The sequence below is a fragment of the Tasmannia lanceolata genome, unplaced genomic scaffold, assembly GCF_043159265.1.
Source record: "Tasmannia lanceolata isolate RefF3 unplaced genomic scaffold, GAP_Taslan_0.1 ptg000008l, whole genome shotgun sequence".
Lineage (NCBI taxonomy): Eukaryota > Viridiplantae > Streptophyta > Magnoliopsida > Canellales > Winteraceae > Tasmannia > Tasmannia lanceolata.
Genome location: NW_027518685.1, coordinates 6,156,124 through 6,179,446, shown reverse-complemented (window position 1 = coordinate 6,179,446; position 23,323 = coordinate 6,156,124). Strand labels below are relative to the sequence as shown.

Sequence of the window (23,323 nt, the reverse complement as noted above, 5' to 3'; positions counted from 1 at the left end):
CCGATAAATTGGCACCCACTGTAGGATCATTCGCACCACTTTAACGAGAATTATCGTACAATGGGTGCGAATTTATCATCACCCTTTTTTCTTCAATTTTAAACATTTTTTTTCACAGATAAGACAAAGTGGAAGGGGTGTCATTCTTAATTTTTAGGGTTTCTATACCCAACAGAGCAACATAAAAAGGGGTGAGAGGGAGATTTGGGAGGGTGGATTGTAAATGGCGTGGTGCACTGCTAAAAGCTTTTCCGGGCCGGTGGTTAACCTGAGCGCACTGCGCACCGGGGCTCCTCTCGCTGTAGGCCTCTGTTGTGTGTCTCTAGCGGGCTCCAAATTATGGTCTTCCTCTTCTATGTCTCGACCCGTTATGCCTTTTGCTTCCATCAATGCTACCATGACCACTGCTGCTAGTAAATTCCCCCTCTTCCATTTCTCATTTCTCCTTTGATTTCCTTCGTGGGTTTTTTCGATCCAATCCCCTTTTGATTCATTTGATTTCATAGCATTGTTCTGTTTTGTTGATATATAACATTTGCTTTGTTATTTTTGCATCTATTCGATTTCTCCTCTATGCTATTGTCATATTCCCAGAAACAACCACTTTAGAATTCTGGGTTTAGTTGTGATTTTCTAACTGTTCTCTTCTCAGTTTTTTTTTCTTATTTGTTGTACTGGTTGTCTTCTCAGTTACTGGCATATTTCCAGAAACACCCACTTTAGGGTTTTGGGTTTAGGAGCAATTTTAACATCTCAAACATAGGTTAGACTTTAGAGTCGGGGAAACATTAGATCATTCTATTGCTTCTCATCAAGCATGTTTTTTTTAATCTTCTATGGATTTGGGAGAAAAAAATGCAACACTGTACTGGCATTTCTTTAGAGATTAAAAAAAAAAAAAAATGTAACCAGAGGGAAGATTGTCAAACAGCTCGAATGTTCGAGAAAGAAACAAGAAAAATAGAAAAAAACCAAAGAAAAATAGACAAAGAAAACTGCATTGGGAGACCCTCAAGAGGGAAGATTGTCAAACAGCTATCGATGCCCACTCTCGACCCAATCTTGCTAGCTCATCAACCTCCAAATTAGCTAATCTTCTAACATGCTGGAAAGATATAGAAGTACCCTTCACCCGATCCCAAATTTTATCAAACCATCGTGCAAACCACCAATGCGGAGGGAGACTTCCCTTCAACCACCTAATTACATTTAGAGTCTCCCTCCACCTAGTTACTTTAAATCTTTCTTTTTTTAAAAAATAATTACTTTAAATCTTTTAAACTACAAAAATCTAATTGCCATTCCAATATATGAGAATTTATATGATGGGTGGCCGTGAAAACACGTGAAGTCTAAAAAAAGTGGGCCGTACAGTTTGGATCATCAAGAAAAGTGGGCCGTACCTACTTTTTTAGACTTCACTAGACTGATAGAGTTACTTCATTTCTTTCTCATCCTTTCTCGGATGGTAGTTTCCTTTCCAAAGGGCTTCCTCTGCAGAGTTGAACCTACCTCGTGGAATTGATGATATTTATGACAGGCTTGCACTTCATGTTGTTACCAAGTAACATTTTCATCTTCTCCTTTGCAATTAATGATTGCCTTGTAGATATTGCCCATGGCGGGTTTGTCAGTTGGCACTTCCATAAGCCTCAATACATGTGGCAACATACTTTAAATATGCTCTTAAGGAGGTTTCAGAGTTACAAAAGTTGCCTAACCTAGTGTAAATACTATTTCATCATCTTTGGGAGCCATCAGACTGGTTTTTTTTGTGTGTGTGTGTGATAGGCTTGCAAGCATTTCTTCAGCTGGTTATCTATCAAAATATCACATGAAATCTCATCTGCTACCACACTTATCTTTACCACTATATGTGGTCAAATTTATGCATGTCCTTTCTCATCTCACTTATGTTGACAACTATATGTGGTCAGATTTATGCATTTCACTACCATATGTTCTAATCTACCAGTGTAGCCTGTAGCCTGCTCGAACTCTACACTGTCTCTTGTAGCCAGCATAAGAGCAGTTTTTAGGTCATGTTCTGTGTTATCCAGACTCTTTCTATTCAAATAATCTAAATCTGATTTTTTGTTCTCAAGATCCAATAACACTACAACATTGCTGTCTTGTCACTTTTCTTTGTTTCTATATTTTCTATTCAGTGACATTGTTGTCTCTTGATCTTTCTTCTTTCCAACGAATCAGATTTAAGCATCTGTTGTTAACACTAATCAAGAGATTATCATGCTGCACTACCTTCCTTTTTTTCTTTCCAGTAATTTATATTTTACATGGTTTATGCTAACAATGCATGTGACCTGCTTTTTTTTTGGGATCTAGTTACCTTGCATGATTCGAACTCTGAAGTACCTTCTTTTTATAGGCATCATTAATATTGAATATTTTGTATGTAAGGGGAGACTTCGAACCATAGGTTCAATACGAAAGGCCTTAGTTGGATCTGCTGATTCCCCCCCAGTGTCAAAGGAGTTGGGAAAGACTGACAACCAGTGCCATCTGGCAGAGGTGTTTCGGCTGAAATTCAGTAAAAGCTTAGTGAAGGACCATATATATAGGGCTTGGGGTGTTGGGGGAGGAGCTAGAGGAGAGCTTGGAGTCGTGTTAGACTACGATTTCTTTTTTTATTTTTTTTGGAATGATTTAGACTATGATTTCATGCCATCCACATTTAGACTATGATTTCTTGCCTGTGTAACTTTTTGGCAGATCTCACCGTGGATTTACCTTCGTGGTAAAAGCTAATACTGAGTGATAAGAAAATTGAGAAGTGAAGAAAATTTAGTTTTTTGTTTTCCTGGTTTTTAGGTGCTTTTATAATCTTTTTATGCTCCCTTCACTCCCACTCTCTCAAGTCTCTCCCTCTCCTGCCTATGTCTCACAACTAGCCCCACAAATATACCATGGAATATTTTCTCATGGTTGCCAAACATGGCCTTAGTGATTTTGGTAAATTATTTGTCTTGGAGTTTCCTTATACATATGTATAAATATTTCTATTTCCTACTTACCTTTTTTATTTATTTTTATTCGTGTTGAGTCCTTGTATAAATTTTTTTATGGTTCTAGACTTCCAGTTACATATGTGTCAGTCGTGCTTCTAAAAGCTTGGACTTGGCCTAGTGAATGAGGGTTGAGCAATTCAAGGATCCTTGTCCAATGAGATTTCAATTTAATAGAGGAGGCTTGGAGCTGTTTTGTATATTTAGTGAATAATATTTCGTTTTTGCCTCATCTGTTCACCTTTTACATTCGTAAAACCTCATGAAGTGAACTCTTCTTCTTTTTTTCATTATGTGGTCGGTTGCTGGAAGATACAAACATTCATCAATACTTTTCACTGGCTTTCATATGTAATAGTCTTCTACCGTAGAATTAACAGTGAAGAGATGTTCTGCTTTGTTTCTCAAGAGTATGCAACTATGCATGAAGGATTTGCTGGAAAATTTTTTGTTCTTTATTTCATTTTATAAATTCCCTCTATACTCTGAAATTATTGTATGATGGGTCATTCAACCAACCTCTCGCGAATTGTTTTGGTGATCTGTTCCCTTTCATTTTTGGGTATTTTCCATCATATTTGCAATATTTTGGCATGGGTACTTGTAGAATGCATATTGGTGATGATTTTGTCATGATTTTAGGTAAAAAAGAGGCTATTCAAACAGAGAAGGCACCTGCAGCATTGGGGCCATATTCACAGGCTATAAAAGCTAATAATCTTCTTTTTGTTTCTGGTGTTTTGGGTCTTGTTCCTGAGGTTCGTTAACAGCATAACCATCAAATAATTCTACATTATGTGTTGAAATATATCCATGCATTTGTCAGTTTTCCATTTTCCACCAGCTCCATTAACAAGTTCTAGAATTTGCCTGCAGACTGGGAAATTTGTCTCAGATGGCACAGAGGAGCAAACTGAGCAGGTAAAAAACTGTGGTGGATAAACTTGTCGGTAAAGGTTCCGAGGATACATTTCTTTTTGCTCTAAGAAGAGTTGCAAAAGCTCCATTTCATGTATTTACTGGAAAATATTTTGGCACTTTAATTGGTGTTTTCCTTGTTTGGACCTCGCATTTTTAAATGTAGGGAGAGAAGATTCTTCCGTTAGTTAGAGAGAGAAAATGCCATTTGTAACCTCTTATTGGCACTGTTATTGCTATTATATCCATTCCTTAAGATGAACTTAGTCAATGACCAGAATCTCCTCTGAACCTCAGTTGCAGACCTAATAAATTTCTTTGATGCTCATATTTATGAAAAGTTCATTGAGAAATTGAGAGGAGTGCAATTATATGTCAGTGATTAGAAAGATATTTAACTGCTCCCTTATACTTCTGGCATAACATCATCATGGAACAGAGAATAATGTGGTTCTGTGACAAATTTTAAATCTTTTATTCTCCTCTGCATTTATTAATATTACCTGCATCTTGGCCTTATATTTTTTCCAGCTGAGAAGCAGATTATGAACTGAAAAATTGCTGTTCAAAACCTTTTCCAGGTTCTGAAGAATATGGGCGAAATATTGAAGGCTAGTGGTATTGGCTATTCTTCAGTTGTAAAGACAACTATTATGTATGTCCTTGTTTATTTGTTTTGCTTCATGAGATTTGGGGAGGAAAAAGCTGAGTGTTTTCTCATACTTCTACAGGTTGGCTGATTTGAAGGACTTCAAGAAAGTCAACGAGATCTATGCCAAATGTAAGTTTTTAATAAGGAAAGCTCGTGGATATGACATTTTATCGATAGGGTTGTTGATGATAGTGTATGGCAATTTATTTTGCGTTAACTATCACACTGGGTATGATTTATCAATATTTTTAAACTCTATTTTCAGGAAAACACCCAGCAAACTAGGAAACCTTTACTCAAGAAGTGCAAAATCATGGGTTCTCTGAATTTTTGGTTGACTGCAAAACAATAAAATTTACTTGTCCAATCTTGAGATTTGGGATAGAGTGTCACATATTTAAAACACATTTTTTCTCGTTGAGTCTTGACCTAGTGCTTATGCTGTCAATGAGTAAAATTGAACCCAGGAGGTCAAACTTTATCTTGGCATATGAAAAAAGGGCACTTCTTGTTGTAAATACGCTTGACTTGTTCCATTTTATGGATTTTTATCCCAACACCATACTATTTGTTATATTCGCAGTTTAACAGCCATTCACCATTCACCATTCATTTTGGATTGCCAACTGTCATTTAGGGCCTGTTCGGCAAGGCTTCTCATTCTTGCCCAATTAAATGGACGAGAAATGGATTGATGAGAATCTTGGAAACGACTATTAGTCTCTCCAAAGAATCCTTGCTTTTAGCCTAAAAAGAAGGCAAAAGTTTAGAAACGGGCTTAGCGGGCCGGATTTCAGAATAAGACTTTTTGAGATGCTTTTATGTTTTCTCATTCCTATGCCTAAAAAAGGGGAGAATGCGATTATTTAATGGTTGCCGAACGGTTCCTCAGTCGTTTACATTTCCCATTTTATCATTTCCCTGGTAGCTGTTCCATGAAGTTTCTGCATCAAATTTCCTGTAAAACTAAGGTTCAAACTCATCTATTTGTTTGATTGGTAGAAACTTCTCATTACAAGGATTGATCTATTTATGAATATTGCTTATGGAAGTTAAACTGGCATGTGTGTGATGGATTTATATGAATGCATATATGCTTGTTTATTTTCGCCCCATGTCTGCATGAAGGCATGTCTGGTGTTCATGTTTGGGTTAAAATTTATGTGGTGTGTGTCATTGAATTTTTTTCTTTGACGATTATATGACATGTCTGAATAATTATATTGTACAGACTTTCCGTCTCCAGCTCCAGCTCGTTCTACATACCAAGTAGCGGCATTGCCTATGGACGCTAGGGTTGAAATTGAGTGCATTGCAGCCCTCTAGTTCTATTTCATACCACCCAATTCTACCGACAGTAAATAAAAGAAGGTATCTATCAAGCCTCTGTTTTGGCGCCAATGCCTCTTTCTGTGATTCCATGGAACTTTCAGTTGCTAGTAAAAGTAGAAGAGTTTTAGCAAGAAAATATTTGGAAGGTACATGTATTTACTTAAAACAGTTTACATGAAGTGTTTTGGATCATGTTTTAAAGTAAGGTGTCTGCTCATTCTCTTCCTAATTTGATGAACTTTAGATTCTGATTATAATGGAGCAGAGTAGAATTTCAACAACATACTACCAATTCCAAACGTAGTTGCTTTCTTGAAGAAAATTGGAGTAGAAATGGAAATAATATGCTTAAAAATTGAAGTTATTTCACAAATAAGTTGCTTTCTTCAATATAGAATGTCGATCTTAGATCAATGATTACCTACATAAGATCTTACAGGACTACCACTCACCACCTGGATTCTCATCTCTTGTTTAGATATTCACACCCTCTTTTTGTCACATAGACAAACGTGCATCTGGCTTGGCCCACATGCATTGTTGGCCAGTGGCCACGCATCTTCAAATCATTTAAAAAATTGAATATTAGGATCATTTTCTTGTAAAATGGGTGTTAAAGCAAATTTTTTGCCCCTTTTTTCACCTAAAATGGGCGTAAAATTTGTGTTAAAACAAATCATCTCTACTTATTGGGATTAATTAATTTACTGTTTCTCAAAAAAAAATTGTGCTAAAACAAATTTTATGCTTGTTTTTTCCACTTAAAGAGGGCGAACCTTGGGGCAACGATAGGGTTGCTCCATTGTGACCTAGTGGTCATGGGTTCAAGTCACGGAGGTAGCCTCTCTGCAACGCACATCTAGCCCTCCCCAGACCCTGTAATGGTAGGAGCCTCGTGTGCTAGGCTGCCCTTTTTTCCCCCTTGAAAATGGGTCTACCCATATTTACATCGAAAGAAAAAAGAGGTTTACTCCGTGTTTGGATTGGTTTTGGGTTACCAAGTCATCTACTAGTGTTTTTTAATTTAAACTAGTAGGAGTACTTGCCCTCTCTCTCTCTATTGTCTAGCAAGTGTGTGGCATGACTTCGGATTTAGCACTATTCGTTCTCTCTCTATCTCTCTATTACTAACGACACCCCTACTGTCACTTATTTTGATAATGACAACCAACACCATAAAACTACTTTAGCGTCTTTGCAAGTGATAATAGTTTGAAATATGACGAGGCCTGTTAAGCCAACATCGCAATAAGACATTGAAACCAAAATCATCATTTAGAAAAATAGAAGAAATCTGGCTCATTATTGTTGGCTCCACCAAGATTAGATGATCCTAGCCGCTTGATCTATAAGGCCATGGTTTAAGGTCTCCCAAGAGAAGCTAAAACGATGATTTTTTAGGCCCTAATCTTTAGGGATGCTATCTTCGTTCGTCATTGGACCAGACAACGTGGGTAGGGGAATAAAAATTATCAATGTAAAAAATGGCTAGATGTTAACTTACTAACTTCTCCAAAAGCTTAAGCTGTTAGAGACGGGCGTTGTTTATCTTTTATACTTTAACACTCCCCCGCACGTGTGGCCCACTTGGCAAACACGTGGCATATGTGGTCCCACTTTGGGCCGACCATCACATGTGGATTTTTGCTATCTAAGAGGTTTGGACTGGAGACCTTTGGCTCTGATACCAAGTTAACTTAAGAACTTACCATATTAACACGTGAGAATATTTGCCATTAATGAGAAAGATTCTTTATAGAAGAGTCATCAATGCTTTGAGCTTATCAAAATCCAAAATGAACATAGGGTTGTTTGTTTGACCATTTAAAATTAATTATTGACATGATCTAAATGTCTTTCTTTGGGATTTGCTAGGCAATTTAGCGGAAAGCCATTTCGTGGGAAGTAGCTGGCCTCTGTTTCTTGATTTTCCGTTTTATCTTCCCAACACGTCCTATGTTTAACCTTCTGCATCATCTTCTTTAACCACTGGATCGTAGGCATTATTGGGCCCAAAGGATTTCATGAGACTGATAATAATGGTTCAAAGACTATTTTGGATTCTAGAGACCGTCCTGGCATGAATATGCTATGAACCACTTCATGTTTCCTTGTTCTTTTTTCTCTTTTTTTTAATAACTCTGGGTTTGTGATAAAGGTTGGAAATAATAATGATTCTTTAGAGAAAATTACATTTTGGGCGTAGGGTAATTCATTTGATGGATGATTGAATATGACCAGTTCGTCGAGAATGTAAAATTTAACATGGGTTCACATTTTCTGGTCCGTCGAACCAGAACTTATCTAGTCCGTCAACCGGAAACACAGTAGGCCCACATTATCTTTTGGATTGGTCTTTCAACCTGCTTTTGTAACAATGGCAATCAGGGGTTTAATCAAAGATGTATATATTCATTCATATGTGGTTTTTCAATATCAGGGGTTTAATCAAAACTTCTAAGTGGACTACCAAAGTATAGTATTTATTTCCCAACAGAACCCTCATGGATGAAAAGAGGATTCAATCTACCTTGTATAGGGGTGTCAATTTTGGCTCGGGCTCGGAAGCTCGCTCGAGCTCGGCTCGAAAAAAGCTCGGAGCCGAGCCGAGCCCGAGTTAGGCCAGGCTCGGCTCGGCTCGGCTCGTTAAGGCTCGTCATGTCACATCATCTGCAAAAACGTGTAAACATCATTGCAAAAACGTACACGTACTGAGGTGCGTCTGCAAAAACGTGGTGCGTATCAAACGGCTGTGGAAAATCGAAATTAATTTTTTCCCGTAGTTGTCATAACTTATAACCATTTTTGGTATTTTTTTCTTAATTGTAATAACTTTCTACCTTTTATTCGTAATTTTTCATTTTAAACTTTATAAAATCAGCTATTTTCTGTTTGTAATCATTACTTTTTTTTTATTTGCTTTTGCTAGCAACCTTTTCCAAGTGCTAAACTTTATAACGCAAGCTCGATAAACGCAAGCTCGATAAAGCCAAGCTCGCGAGCGGCTGCGAGCCTGACCGAGCCGAGCCGAGCCCAAGCCAAGCCTTTGAGCTTAACGAGCCGAGCCGAGCCGAGCCTGGCCAAGCTCGGGTCGGTTCGGCTCGTTTACACCCCTAACCTTGTAGATATGATATGAGCTGCTTTGGAGTACTCTAGCCCATAGTTGCCGGAAACTCCTTGGGCGGGTAGGAAACCCATTTCCCCTAAGATGCATTTCTTGCGGTTGGGAAATCCGTTTCCCCTAAAATGAGGGAAACACGTTTCAGAAACGTTTCCAAAATATGATACAAAATTGGAGAAATATTTCTGAAACACATGGAAAACATATGAAAAACTTATGCAAATAATGTGTAAACTCGTGATAAACATATACAACACTCATAGAAAACGCATATGAAACATGTGTGGAACTTACAAAAATTATTTTGGAAAAAACACATCATTTCCTAAGACATTTCTCGTATGATTTTCTATTGTTTCTCATTTCCCCTGTATTTTTTTCCATGTGTTTTCCGTTTTACACTTCGTTCCCGAATTCGTTTCCCACCCTGGTAACTATGCTCTAGCCACTTGTTTTTACAATGCAAGTATGCAGCAGAAAAGACTAAAATTACCGGCATATTTCTCAACCAAAGCCTCCTCCTGTTCTCACTCAATTTGAAGTCTCGGTTGCTTTTCCTTCCATCTGACTACATCCCCAGAAACAGAAAGAACAAAGTTGAAAAATGCCCAGGCACATGCTTGGCAACCATGAAAAACTATTCCAGAAAAAAATATTTGGCTTGAAAAATCACAATCATGCCCATTTATTGGCAAGTCGTGCGCTTTCTTCTCCAATAAATCTCCATCAATTCGACAAAAAAAAACAAAAGAAAGAACGAAGTTGCAGAATTTTCAGCTATTTTTGGAGTTACTCATACCATCAGCTATTTTTGGAGTTACTTATACCAAGACGATGACAACTACTCATGTCCAAATTAAAAATGAAACTCGATGTATCCCTACTTTGTATTATTGTTTAGTCGAGTCAATGACCAGAAACATGTTCAGTAACCATGACAAAATAACGTTTTCTTCCAAGGTAAGTTTATGGCTGCACAAAAAAGCCGGCCAAACCGATAAACCAAACCGAACCAAGCCTTTTGGTTTGGTTTTTCTCAGCATATGTTCGGGCACAGTTTAGAATTTTACCAAACCGATCCCATCGGTTCGGTTCACGGTTTTAGAGTTTCAATTCAAAAATCAACCGAACCAAGAAATGGAGAAAAAGACGAAATGATTGTGTCATTATCAAATCTAAGAGAGTTCTTATCATTTGCAAAGATAAGAGGGGTGATTTAAACAAGGAAGGTGTGTCTATATCAATTCCTTGTATTCAAAAGTAAAGAATACATTCAACCCTTCCCCTTAGACCACCCCTTAGAAGTGCAAAAAGAATAGTCCTAAGAGGGGCAGCCCAAGTGAAGAAAAAGGGGGAGAAGAGAGAGGAGCGGGATGTTGAATATATCATCCCCTTTATAAGGCCCTCGATTTGGATTAGAGAGGGAGGGGCCTCTTCATTTTTGTTTCATGAGAGAGAGAGGGAAACATATAAACCTTTACCTTTTTTTTATAGATAAATGCATTTAACCACTTGATTTGGATTTGTACCGGATAAACCGTGAACCGAACCGAACAAAACAGGTCAAAATCAGTTCGGTTTGGTTCAATTATACCCCCCAATCAGTTTGGTTACGATTTGGATTTTCTCCAAATCGATGTGATTGGTTCAATTAAAAAAGCTCCCTAAACCGAACCTGTCCGAACCGTGTGCAGTCCTAGGTAAGTTAGCACTTTTTATAAGGTAAAAATTGACTCGGCGAAACTTCTCCAGCAGAAAACCTTTGAAAGCTTTACCTAAGTACATTTTACCTAAAAAAAGGAGGTAACAAACCTTGGGAAAAACTACTCTTCAAGGAAAATGTAGTTCATAACAAAGTTCTTATGGTTGCCAAACATGCCACATGCATCTATAATTTTCAATTTTGTTCTTCGATAGACTCAATAGCTTTCCAACGGAAACTTGCACCCCAAATAACATCATTTGATTGCAGACCCCACGATACATGCGGCACATCTTACCTCCACCAAAAACAATAGAGTATACAAGCCCAATGACTTTTTTGCACAAACTAGTGATTTCTTTTTTATTTTGTTATGACTTAAACATACAAAGAAACACATTTAAATAATTTGAAACAACAAATCCAAATAAATAAAAATAAAATAAACCAGTTTCTCTGATCTATTTAGAGGCCTTATGAGAGACTCCATCACCAATAAAAAATTGGCTTTCCATTTTTACCTGTACTCTTGAAAGTTAACATGCCCTGTTGCTTGTGCATGTTCCGCAGCCTCCTGCATATTTCAAAACAAAAATTCCAATGCACGTCAAGGATAAGCAAATTTCAACGTGCAGAAACAGTGGAAATACCCAAAAAAAAAAGTTGATAGTGACCTTCTGGCCGATCACACCAATTTGGCAAACCCCACAGCGCAGTGTGAAACTCGCAGTGTCTGTGAAACTCCTCTTCCTGAAGTGCATAACAAACTTGAACCAATTAAGATCATGCATGAATTAACCTCGAACTAATTATCAATGCTTATGAGTTTATACGAAACAATTTCAAACCATAAAAAAGATGTGTAACCTCCTTAAATAGTGACTAATAAACTTCAACTATCCTAGTCATGATGTTTGCACATGTTTGTAACTAACCTAGAAGTCGGGGGCATTATAGTATGTAGATTCTATGATTTTGTGAGTAATATGCCTTTTTTTTTTACTACATATAGCAAAGAAACTAGGACCCCAACTAATTTGGGACCAAGGCTTAGTTGAGTTGAGCAAAGAAACTGGGTATCTAACTACAAGCCCAGAACTACCCAAAACTTCACCAGTGAAAGTGTTGCATGTGCTACAGACTGTGACTTCATTTTACCATCAGACGAAAATTTCAAGAAAATGTAAACAAACACATTGGAACATTTGGACATTCTGTCATTCTCACAAATAGAAAAAAAAACTAAAGAATTCATATATGAAGTGCAGCAGAGAAAATATAAAAAAAGGGCGGCCCAGTGCACGAGGCTCCCGCCATTGCAGAGAAAATATATACAATTCAAAATAATCATGATTGGACCGCAACACACTTCAGGTAATAATATGAAAGAATAAAAGAAAATTTTAATGGAGATGATAATATGGGGTTCCCAGCAGATTTGGTAAGTGCTGAATTTTGTGGGCCATTTGACAATAAGTGCCAAAACTTGTGGAAGAATGCCCCTAATGTAGTGCCTTGGGAGATTTGGACATAAAGAACAAGAGAGGATATTTGAGGATAAATACCTTCCTAGTTCTTATTTGGAAGTTGGTGAAAAAAAATCAAGTCTCAAATTGTTGAAGGCTTTAATAAGAAAGAAATGTCGGGTACCTCAATGAAAAATCATCATCATTATTTGAAGAAAATTATGAATGTTCATAATCTTTAATAGTTATAGAGTTGTGGATAGATTCGTGGTGAGATGGGTGGCTCCTCCTACGAACACTATCAAATTTAACTTCGATGGCAGCTCTCTTGGTGACCCACACCCTGTTAGTATGGGCTTTTCAAAAAATCCTTTCTGGTTAAAGAGACCACGAAAATCCAAGAATCTACAGAGACTTTACATCGTGTTGCATTAGATTGAGGCTGGCTTACATTATTCAGAATGCAAGCTATAATCAATGGTGCATTTCCACTGTTCACTTCTCAATGGCCCATTTTTTGCACAAGCCTATCATGGATTAAATCTCATCCATTTTCTTCGAAAGCATCATATTTTGTAACACAACTGAAAACCTTATAGTTGGTCAAAGTTTTAAAATAACCTCCGCATTTCCTGTAAATGGATTTGCTCCAAACACAGGCAATAAAACCTCAAATCATCATTAAAAATCTTAACAATATCAAGGATATAAAATTCAAACATTTGAGGAGAAACCTTAAAATGATAAAAGCTCTTACCTATGTGCATCCTTAACTAGATTGAGAGAAAGTCCTTCAATTGCCCCAATGGTACGATCTTTATGCACAGTAAAAATCGTTTGGTCAAACTCTTCAGGGGCTTCATCAGAGGGAGACATCTGGATGATGGAAGGAATGAAAATTAAATATCATTTTAAGAAATCATAAATAATATGCATTTCAGTCAGTAAAGATCCAAGAAAACTCCTTAAAAAAAAAAGATCCAAAAAAACTCTGCTTTAAACCTTTCTTTTATCGGTATGCTTTAAACCTTCAAATGAATAAAACACAAAACTAGCTCAGAAAAAAAAAGAACCATTGGTCAAGGAGCAGCATACAGCTAATGCGTCATAATGGAGGCCATCATAAATCAGCATAACCCTCTCAGGATACTTCTTTTCCTGTTTCAATAATACGGAGGTACAAAATATATTCAATGATCTGAATAAGTGGCTCACAAGAATTGGATTTTTTTTTTTTGAATGGTAAACAAGAATTGGATTGTTAGGGTGCAGTATGTCACTAACTTGACCATACAAGTCACAACGGGTTGTTTGGATGTCATACGCTGCAATTTCACGCCCATAGTAATCTGCTAATATTGAAAGCTCAATGGCACCTACAAAACCATGGCCAGAAAGGCAACGACTTAGCATAATATGAAGTTAATGGAAGGTATTAATTAAAGACATGGGAATTTTATGCAACAATTAAAAACTTCAACAAACAATAAGTTATACACTGAAAAATGTCAGAGGCAAAAAGAGAAGTAAAATTTCCATAGACACACCGAACACACAGAGGGAAATCCTACAGGAAACCTAAACAAGTTGCATTTTATTTATTGCGATCAACAGAACAGTAATGACCAAGGTAGGAGTGCAAAATATGCATTAAACTATGAGTACAAGTTGGAAAATGTTACTCAATCATTCAGTAATTTCATTCATTTATAGAATATGTCACTACATTTAGACTTTTCACATCTTCATTAAAAAAATGGACTGATCGGGACTTTAAAGGTAAGTCCTGCTGCTTCTAGAAAATCAGGGAACAAGCCAGTAAGCAAAAATAAGAGCAATTTATGTTGACTCTCAAAAAATTAACCAATGTTTTATCAAGTTGAAGAAAATTATAGGGCGATCCTCACTTGGACATTATTTATCTTCAACTAAACCTCCATATGTATATTAATGACACTGCAATTAATGTCGAATCGAATAGAATGCATGGCATATAGAGGTAGACTTTCATTGTTTACTGGAGAAGTATAAGGTGCAATTCACATCATCTTGTCTTGACCACTATGCACATCACAGATGAGTTTACCAAGGCATTGAGAAGTACCTTACATTCTTTTCTCATAGAAAAATTAGCACTTAATGACCCATCTGTGTCATATGAAGGGGATTTGTCTGACAAGCATGGCCAAGTACAATATGGGTAGTTTTCTATGCTTGTATTTTACATCCATAAATGGTATCTGTACAGTAGTTAGGACGTTGAGGGTACTTACGTCATTTTATGTTTTTTTGTATATAAGTTCTATTGGAACATGATTAAGATCATTATTCAATTTTTACTTTAGGTTGATAATATCCGTGCAATGCCATCAGAGATGATTGTCAAGTGTGTGTGTGTGTGTGTGTGTGTGTGTGCAGCCTGCATATATGTATGTGTGTGTGAGTCCAATAATGATATTCTTCTACTCCGGATTATAGTAGTCAGACACCAGTCTAGTTGAATGTATATTGGATTGAACGTCAAATAATAAATTAAAAAATGGCTGGGGAGTATTATAATCCAAAGAGTACAGCTATACATACATATTATTCCTTGATCCAGAATTGCAATCAAATACCTGGCAATGGCCTTAACTGATTGTGAAATTGCACAGATAAAGCATTTGTGGATGGAATATGGTCCTGGTCCCATGGCAAACGGACATCATGTCCTCTGTTTTTAAACAAACGGACACCATTTCCTTAAGATCAACTATTCAAAAAAAAAAAACACATTTCCTTAAGATCAAAGGCTACAAGAATCAAAGTTTTCACATTTCAGCTTCTCTCAGAAAACCTTCTGAATGCATGTTACATGGGGCAAATTGAACTTTAAGTACTCTAAATAGGAAAGTTATTAGTGGCAAAGGCTAAACATCAACTCTTTTTTTCTTTGAATGGTAGGCTAAACATCAACTTAATCATTCGAATATTTTCATGTGTGATTGTCTTTAATGTAAACAAAAATTGCTTAATGAAGAGAGTTAATCTACCAACAACATGATTAATTAGGAATATTACAAAGCTCAGGTTTATAAACAAGAAGAGGATATCACCCGCACCTCCCCATTTCTCAGAGTCGAGAATCCAAGCACAGTAGTCTTCATTTGGTTTTCCAAGAAATGCTTCACTGTATTTTGTAGTATCACTTGCCACTGTTGCAGCTATAACCTTCGCAAATTATAGAATAACGTGTTAGAGACTTTTAGGAGAAGGGCGTAGTGGGGGATTATGTAAACAAACACAGTTGAGAACAATAATGCGACAAGTAACTATGACATATCCACCCCAAGACAAAATGTTGGAGCACTAATTTGAACCTTTATTGGCAAGATGATCCAAATTATCAGTCCCACACATGTAATTACAGGATTTTGATTCTGTGTGTGTGTGAGAGAGAGAGAGATTCCTCTGAACTATATTTCACAACCTCAGATGATCCAAAGATTCCAAACTATATTTCACACATATTACAATGCACATCAACAAAGCATTTATTAATGCATATATATATATATCACAAGCATCCGTTGATATCCATTCAATGCTTGTAGGCATACCTATTTAACACATTGAAAGGTATGAAGCAACAAATGGCATACAAACAAATTGACAATATACAAACAAACTTCATAAGAACCCACTTTGTATGTCAGAATAGCTAATAACAAAGGCACAACTCCAATACAGAATCACATGGACCATATCAGTAATTATTATCATTGATTCTGGAAAACGTTCAAAATTGATCACAAATGACACAAATCACCAATCAACATGATTGATCATTTAAATACCATCATAGATCTCATCCCCTAGATTGAAGCCTTCCCCTAATAAAATTGGCTAAATTTCCCGAAATAAAAAAAAAGAGTATACAAAAACCATATACTAAAATGGGAAAGGTGTGCGTACTCGGTCGAGTAGATAAGCTTATCTACTCGGTTGGGTTAAAAACAGTGGGGGCCCACATTTTTGGGGTGATCCAAACCATTCATTTGAAAGGCCCTTACCTAGATAAGGTGTCCACGAAAAATCAGCCCCATAGGATCATCCTAACCCATCCAACAGTGGAGGGAAAAATGGGCAGATTTGTGGACAAGCTGTGTTTGTCCATTTTTTCCCATTTTTCCCTCCACTGTTGCATGGGTTAGGATGATCCTATGGGGCTGATTTTTGGTGGACACCCTATCTAGGTAAGGGCCTTTCAAATGAATGGTTTGGATCACCCCAAAAATGTGGGCCCCCACTGTTTTTAACCCGACCGAGTAGATAAGCTTATCTACTCGACCGAGTACGCACACCTTTCCCATACTAAAATATGCTTGTCATCGTTAATATTTTTTATTTCTTTTATCCATACCAAAGGTAACTAGCCCATAGCTCGAATGGAAGGACTTTTATGACCCAATCTTGAGGTCACGGGTTCAATGCCATATTAACTTTAAAATGCTACAAACTTCTCAGCACACCATGTGGCCAGCCCATTACTTTGTTGTGCAGTTCAATGATGCTGCCTAATGCCTATCAAATATCATTCTCTACAATAATGAAATAAAATGAAATGCAAATCATAACATCTTTCCATTTTTTTGTCGTTCTCACCATTTCGGTCGAATTTCGATCGGATTATGGGAATTTCGGTCAAAATTTTGGGGAAATAATAAATGGAAAGAACTAATGAATTTTCCGTTTTAGTGGGTTTGGAAATGGAAACATTTCGATCATTTCGGGAAAATTTGGGTGAAATTTCAAACCAAGGTATACTATATTAATGCGTAACATAATTATGATTATACAAATTGCAGTGAAGTGTGGTGTATGGATTATGTATACATATTTAATATGAATTCCATGTGAAATATGATATGCGCTGAATAATCAGACGAACGCTATAGTGAACGTCACTAGGTGTTTTATGTTTTAAAACCATCATGGGTGTGTTTTTTTTTTTTTTTTTCCTTATGTGATTGGTGTTTAAAATTTCGGTATCGGGGGTAGTTTCGGTTGTCGCCGAAACTGAAATTTTAAGCCGAAATTTTGAAATTTCGGTAATTTTGGCTGAAATTTCAGGAAAGTAATATTTAATGGAAAACAAAATCTGTTTTTTGGTTGAAATCCCTAAAAATTCGGCCGAAATTTCGACTGAAATTTTATACTATTTCGGGTATAGCCAATTTCGGTTTCATTCTCGACCGAAATTTCGGTCAATTTCGGAGTTTCGGATTTCGGACGAAATTAGAAACCTCATTTATGAGAGTGCAGTTGAGCTTATTCTAGCATTTCCTAACGTTCCATCTTAAATGTCCATCATTTGCATATGTTTCCATTGATTTCCATGATTTTACAGGTTTCCACCTAAATTTTCATCTGAAACTAACATGGTTCCATTTCCATCACGACTGAAATGCATGCTGAAACTAAAACATGAAAGCTTATCTAAGGGGGTGTGTCTCAAGAAAAATTGGGGATCGTCTATGAACTATTAAGTGCAAGATGTTGAATAGAGCTGCCCACCGTGAAGCCTATCAAACCATGAACCTATGCTATCAAAACATTTTTATTGAGAATTCCACACGTATGTAAAAAAGGGAAGAGGTAAAACAGATATCCTTGCTTAAGGCCCCTTGAATTCCAGAAAGAATTTTAGGAATTCCATTTATTAAAATGGAAAAGCATGTTGAAAAAACTGTATGCACTCACCCGTGTTCACAACTTTTCTTAAAACCATTCTTCCTTGTATGTATTCAAGCAAATCACTATCCAAGAGGTCATGCCTTCTCCATGTTTACTTTAAGCATAATCTCGGTTGAAACTCCTCTCGCTAGAGCCCAAACACTCTTTTGAAATGATAACACTACCTAGAGCAAGTCTTCCTTACACAAATGCAACTTGAAATAGGGATAACCTCGTGTTAAATCCCATCATCCACGAAGAGAGGAAGGCCTTTGTGATAATCATATAAACTCCCCACACCAAACTGATCAATCTAATGCCTTAACCGCTACTATTAACCTTGGGGATGAACATAATAAATGTTGCACTCAGCCCATTCTTTAGGTTGCCGCAATTGTCGACTTCTCTGGAGACATTCATATAGAGCACCTAATATCTATCATGATAAAAAGCAAACGAGAAGCCACCTAAGTCTCCCAGTGTTTTGTCTCCCCCAATTCAAAGACACCTTCCTATCCACATTCCCCATGAAATCCCTTCCAATCCATTCCTTCCGTCACATCAACAATCTTCTGGATTCTAGACCATCTAATCAAGGTATGGCATGGGTTTATTGTCATATGAAAATAATATCTAGATGGTTGTAGAGTAAACAATTAAAACAATGGCATATTTACATGCAGAGAGTGCATTTTACACCACTAATATGTGCATCACATTATGCCATACAGGATAAAGGAATTACCTAGTTTTTCACCATGCTGTCAAGCATAAGACTCATGCCCTGTCGACTTGTACAGACACTTGATACAACACTAATTTTGAAGAGAACGTAAGATTTTGAAAAAGTCAGGCTTTGAATTGATTTCACTCGATTCCCTATTAAGTCCGCTACTTAATTGTGGTATTCAAAACTTAATGGCTGACTAACATCATTGTCCTAAATAAAGCAGTGAACATCCAGCTTAATATGCAAATTTGGGAAAACTGCAGAGAATAACCTGTCTTAATTCCGGAGCTTTGTGCTTGTCATGATCCATAACATATCTGCATATAGGAAAATAAGAAAGTATAAACGGGTATCACTTTCCTTTTCTATTCTTTTTTTCTTTTTTTGAATGATAAGGATACCTCCTTCTTAATAAAAATATGGACAACGTAAATCAACACAAGGTTAAAGTTTACCCGACGGCATTGAAGAGGCAGCTGTTGTCCGAGGGAATGACCCTTCTGACAACAATACCTTCCATGATATAACAGAAACAGCTGTGAAAGAAGAAACTTCAGATTGAAAGTTACATATATGGAGTAAAATAAAAAGCGAAAAGAAAGATGAAATAAGTTCATGTCAATCTATAAATTAAAATGCACCTCAGAGTAAAAGAAGTTTGATGTTTCGGAACTCACTATAGGGTAGACAAACAATAGTAATATGATAAGAAGAAATAATAGACCCAATTGCTTTGTTAGAAATGGAGTTAGGGTTAAAGAGAGGTATAAGAAGAGGAAACGAGAAATGGAGAGTCTCCACTAGTAGGGGTTTTCGTTCGGCTATAACCAAACCGAATAGACCGAAATTTGATAACCGAATAGACCGAGAAGTGGGTTTGTAGTTGGTTTGGAGGAGATGATAATCGGACTCCGGCAAGCTTGCCGGAATCAATGGGGAAGATGGTGAATAAGAGGGTTGGAGATGGCGGTAGAGGTGGGTTTGATGATGGCTTGGTGTTGATCTGAGATTTGCTAGAAACGATATGGGTTTTACGGGTTTATGAAGGAGAAGATGATGAGGGTGGTCGGATTCCGGCGAGGTTCTCGCCGGAATCAATGGGGGCTTAGGTTAGAAAAGAGGAGACTGTGGTGTAGAGGGCGGTAACAAGGGGTCAGGACCCCGGGGAATGATCGGAGAAGAAAACGCTGGTCTCTCTTACTCCCCTTCTCTCTTTACTGTGTGAAAGAAACGAGAAAAATCCTCCCCTCTCACGAGCTCCCATGGAGTTTTATGCCTAGGGTTCTTCCATACTCTAATCCCTGCCATCCATTTTGTTGCCCTCTCATCTCAGCCATCCATCCCCTTCTTTTAATCCTGATGCCCTCTTAGAAATCTAGAAGGCTCTAATCTAATCCAAGCCCTACACTTCGCTTGTTAATTTTACACCCATATTCATTGCTTGCAAGGAAGCAAGACTTATTTTACTAAAACGCCCCTAAGATAAGGTGATTTTACCCTCCTACCCTTATGCTTTATTTGCCTTTTCGTCTCCCCCGTGGGCAACCTTGCTTTGCTGGCTCACCCTACATTTACAAAGAAAATATACTTGCCTCTCCTTTCTTTCTTGGAGAGCCCTCCTTAGCATATTTGTTGCACTACAAGGGGTGGTCTAAGGAAGGAAGGGAAAATGGCGAATTATTTACCTCGAGTTATTTTTCCAGGGAAATGATATTGACACATCCATATTTTGATAATTACACTCTCCCGGCTTGTTTTTCTCACTTGTGGAACATTTTGGAAAAAAAATGTAAAAACCATTTGTTAATATTTTAAATCCCAAAACAAGCCGGGTTAGTGAAAATATCAGCATATGACTGTGCCGATATACATTGGAGCCCGGGGGTTCCAATAGAGGGACACTATTACCAAAACTCAGGGGTATTTTGTAATTTTTTGTAAATTCCGAAAAAATGGAAGGGAAAGTCAGGGTAATTGAACAGAAGATATCAATGGAGTTCAGGGATCACTCCGGCTTTCAGAATATTTCAAAAGAATGATTTTTCAAGCGGGCCTTTTTGGATTTTTCAGGTTCTTTCGCAATTGGGCCTCAATTTTTAGAAATTTCGGGACTCAGTTTTCAGGGCACTTCAGGAATCGGTTTCAGGAACTTGAAAGTTTGATTTTAGGGACTCAAGATTTGGTTTCAGGACACAAGCTTCGGGAATTTTACCTGATCCAGGAAATTTATTCGACTTTGGGAAATTAGGAAAAATTGGGGGTCAGGTCAAAATGGGGTGTCTCCATTTGTCTACCCTATAGTGAGTTCCGAAACAACGAACTTCTTTTACTCTGAGGTGCATTTTAATTTATAGATTGACATGTTCACCTTTCTTTTAGCTTTTTCTTTTACTCCATATATGTAACTTTCAATCTGAAGTTTCTTCTTTCACAGCTGTCTCTGTTAGGTCATGGAAGGTATTGTTGTCAGAAGGGTCATTCGCTCGGACAACTGCTTCCAATGCCATCGGGTAAACTTTAACCTTGTGTTGATTTATGTTGTCCTTATTTTTATTAAGAATGAGGCATCCTTATCATTCAAAAAAAGAAAAAAGAATAGAAAAGGAAAGTGATATCCGTTTATACTTTCTTATTTTACTATATGCAGATATGTTATGGATCATGACAAGCACAAAGCTCCGGAATTAAGACAGGTTATTCTCTGCAGTTTTCCCAAATTTGCATATTAAGCTGGATGTTCACTGCTTTATTTAGGACAATGATGTTAGTCAGCCATTAAGTTTTGAATACCACAATTAAGTAGCGGACTTAATAGGGAATGCAGTGAAATCAATTCAAAGCCTGACCTTTTTCAAAATCTTACGTTCACTTCAAAATTAGTGTTGTATCAAGTGTCTGTATAAGTCGACAGGGCATGAGTCTTATGCTTGACAGCATGGTGAAAAACTAGGTAATTCCTTTGTCCTGTATAGCATAATGTGATGCACATATTAGTGGTGTAAAATACACTCTCTGCATGTAAATATGCCATTGTTTTAATTATTTATTCTACAAGCATCAAGATATTATTTTCATACGACAATAAACCCATGCCATACCTTGATTAGATGGTCTAGAATCCAGAAGATTGTTGATGTGACGGAAGGAATGGATTGGAAGGGATTTCATGGGGAATGTGGATAGGAAGGTGTCTTTGAATTGGGGGAGACAAAACACTGGGAGACCTAGGTGGCTTCTCATTAGCTTTTTATCATGATAGATATTAGGTGCTCAATATGAATGGCTCCAGAGAATTCGACAATTGCGGCTACCTAAAGAATGGGCTGAGTGCAACATTTATTATGTTCATCCCCAAGGTTAATAGTAGCGGCTAAGGCATTAGATTGATCAGTTTGGTGTGGAGAGTTTATATGATTATCACAAAGGCCTTCCTCTCTTCGTGGATGAAGGGATTTAACACGAGGTTGTCCCTATTTCAAGTTGCATTTGTGTAAGGAAGACTTACTCTAGATAGTGTTATCATTTCAAAAGACTGTTTGGGCTCTAGAGAGAGGAGGTTCAACCGAGATTATGCTTCAAGTAAACATGGAGAAGGCATGACCTCATGCATCGTGATTTGCTTGAATGCATTCAAGGAAGAATGGTTTTAAGAAATGTGGTGAACACGGGTAAGTGCATACATTTTTTTCAACATGCCTTTCCATTTTAACATGCTTAAGCAAGGATATCTGTTTTACCTCTTCCCTTTTTTACGTACGTGTGGAATTCTCAATAAAAATGTTTTGATAGCATAGAGTCATGGTTTGATAGGCTTCACGTGGGCAGCTCTATTCAACATCTTGCACTTAATAGTTCATAGACGATCCCCAATTTTTCTTGAGACACACCCCCTTAGATAAGCTTTCATGTTTTAGTTTCAGCATGCATTTCAGTCGTGATGGAAATGGAACCATGTTAGTTTCAGATGAAAATTTAGGTGGAAACCTGTAAAATCATGGAAATCAATGGAAACATATGCAAATGATGGACATTTAAGATGGAACGTTAGGAAATGCTAGAATAAGCGCAACTGCACTCTCATAAACGAGGTTTTAAATTTCGACGGAAATCCGAAACTCCGAAATTTTGACCGAAATTTCGGTCGAGAATGAAACCGAAATTGGCTATACCCGAATAAGTATAAAATTTCGGCCAAACTTTTAGGGATTTCAACCAAAAAATAGATTTTTTTCCATTAAATATTACTTTCCCGAAATTTCAGTTTCAGCTGAAATTTCATTATGTTCGACCGAAATTTCAAAATTTCAGCCTAAAATTTCACAACCGAAATTTAAAACCTTGCTCATAAACCATCACATAAGTAAAAAAAAAAGAGAAAAAAACACACCCATGATGGTTTTAAAAAATCAAACACCTAGTGACATTCACTATAGCGTGCGTCTGATTATTCAGCGCATATCATATTTCACATGGAATTCAGATTAAATATGTATACATGATCCATACACCACACTTCACTGCAATTCGTATAATCATAATTATGTTACGCATTAATATAGTATACCATGGTTTGAAATTTCACCAAAATTTTCCTGAAATGATCGAAATGTTTCCATTTCCATCCCCACTAAAACGGAAAATTCATGAGTTATTTCCATGTT

The 23,323-nt window shown here is 37.1% G+C and overlaps 2 protein-coding genes across 3 annotated transcripts; one reads left to right on the top strand and one right to left on the bottom strand.

The window, feature by feature from the left end:
• The first annotated feature begins 197 nt into the window (after positions 1-197).
• Positions 198-6,157, top strand: LOC143884110 (endoribonuclease L-PSP family protein). The gene is made up of 6 exons (XM_077387507.1): positions 198-413; positions 3,669-3,784; positions 3,903-3,947; positions 4,526-4,599; positions 4,676-4,725; positions 5,828-6,157. The coding sequence occupies exons 1-6, from the start codon at positions 224-226 to the stop codon at positions 5,920-5,922; spliced, it is 570 nt and encodes a 189-aa protein (XP_077243622.1). The 5' UTR covers positions 198-223; the 3' UTR covers positions 5,923-6,157.
• Positions 6,158-11,071: 4,914 nt separating this feature from the next.
• LOC143884109 (OTU-like cysteine protease family protein) lies at positions 11,072-20,003 on the bottom strand. 2 transcript variants are annotated; one of them, XM_077387506.1, is made up of 9 exons: positions 19,340-20,003; positions 19,118-19,198; positions 18,934-18,979; positions 15,319-15,427; positions 13,502-13,593; positions 13,313-13,375; positions 12,975-13,093; positions 11,426-11,501; positions 11,072-11,325 (listed from the first exon to the last, which is right to left on the bottom strand). In XM_077387506.1, exons 2-9 carry the CDS (start codon positions 19,180-19,182, stop codon positions 11,269-11,271), a joined length of 627 nt encoding a protein of 208 aa, XP_077243621.1. In that variant the 5' UTR covers positions 19,183-19,198; positions 19,340-20,003; the 3' UTR covers positions 11,072-11,268. The 2 variants fall into 2 exon arrangements, with proteins under 2 accessions (XP_077243621.1, XP_077243620.1); XM_077387505.1 differs by having other exon boundaries at positions 19,304-20,002.
• Positions 20,004-23,323: the final 3,320 nt, after the last annotated feature.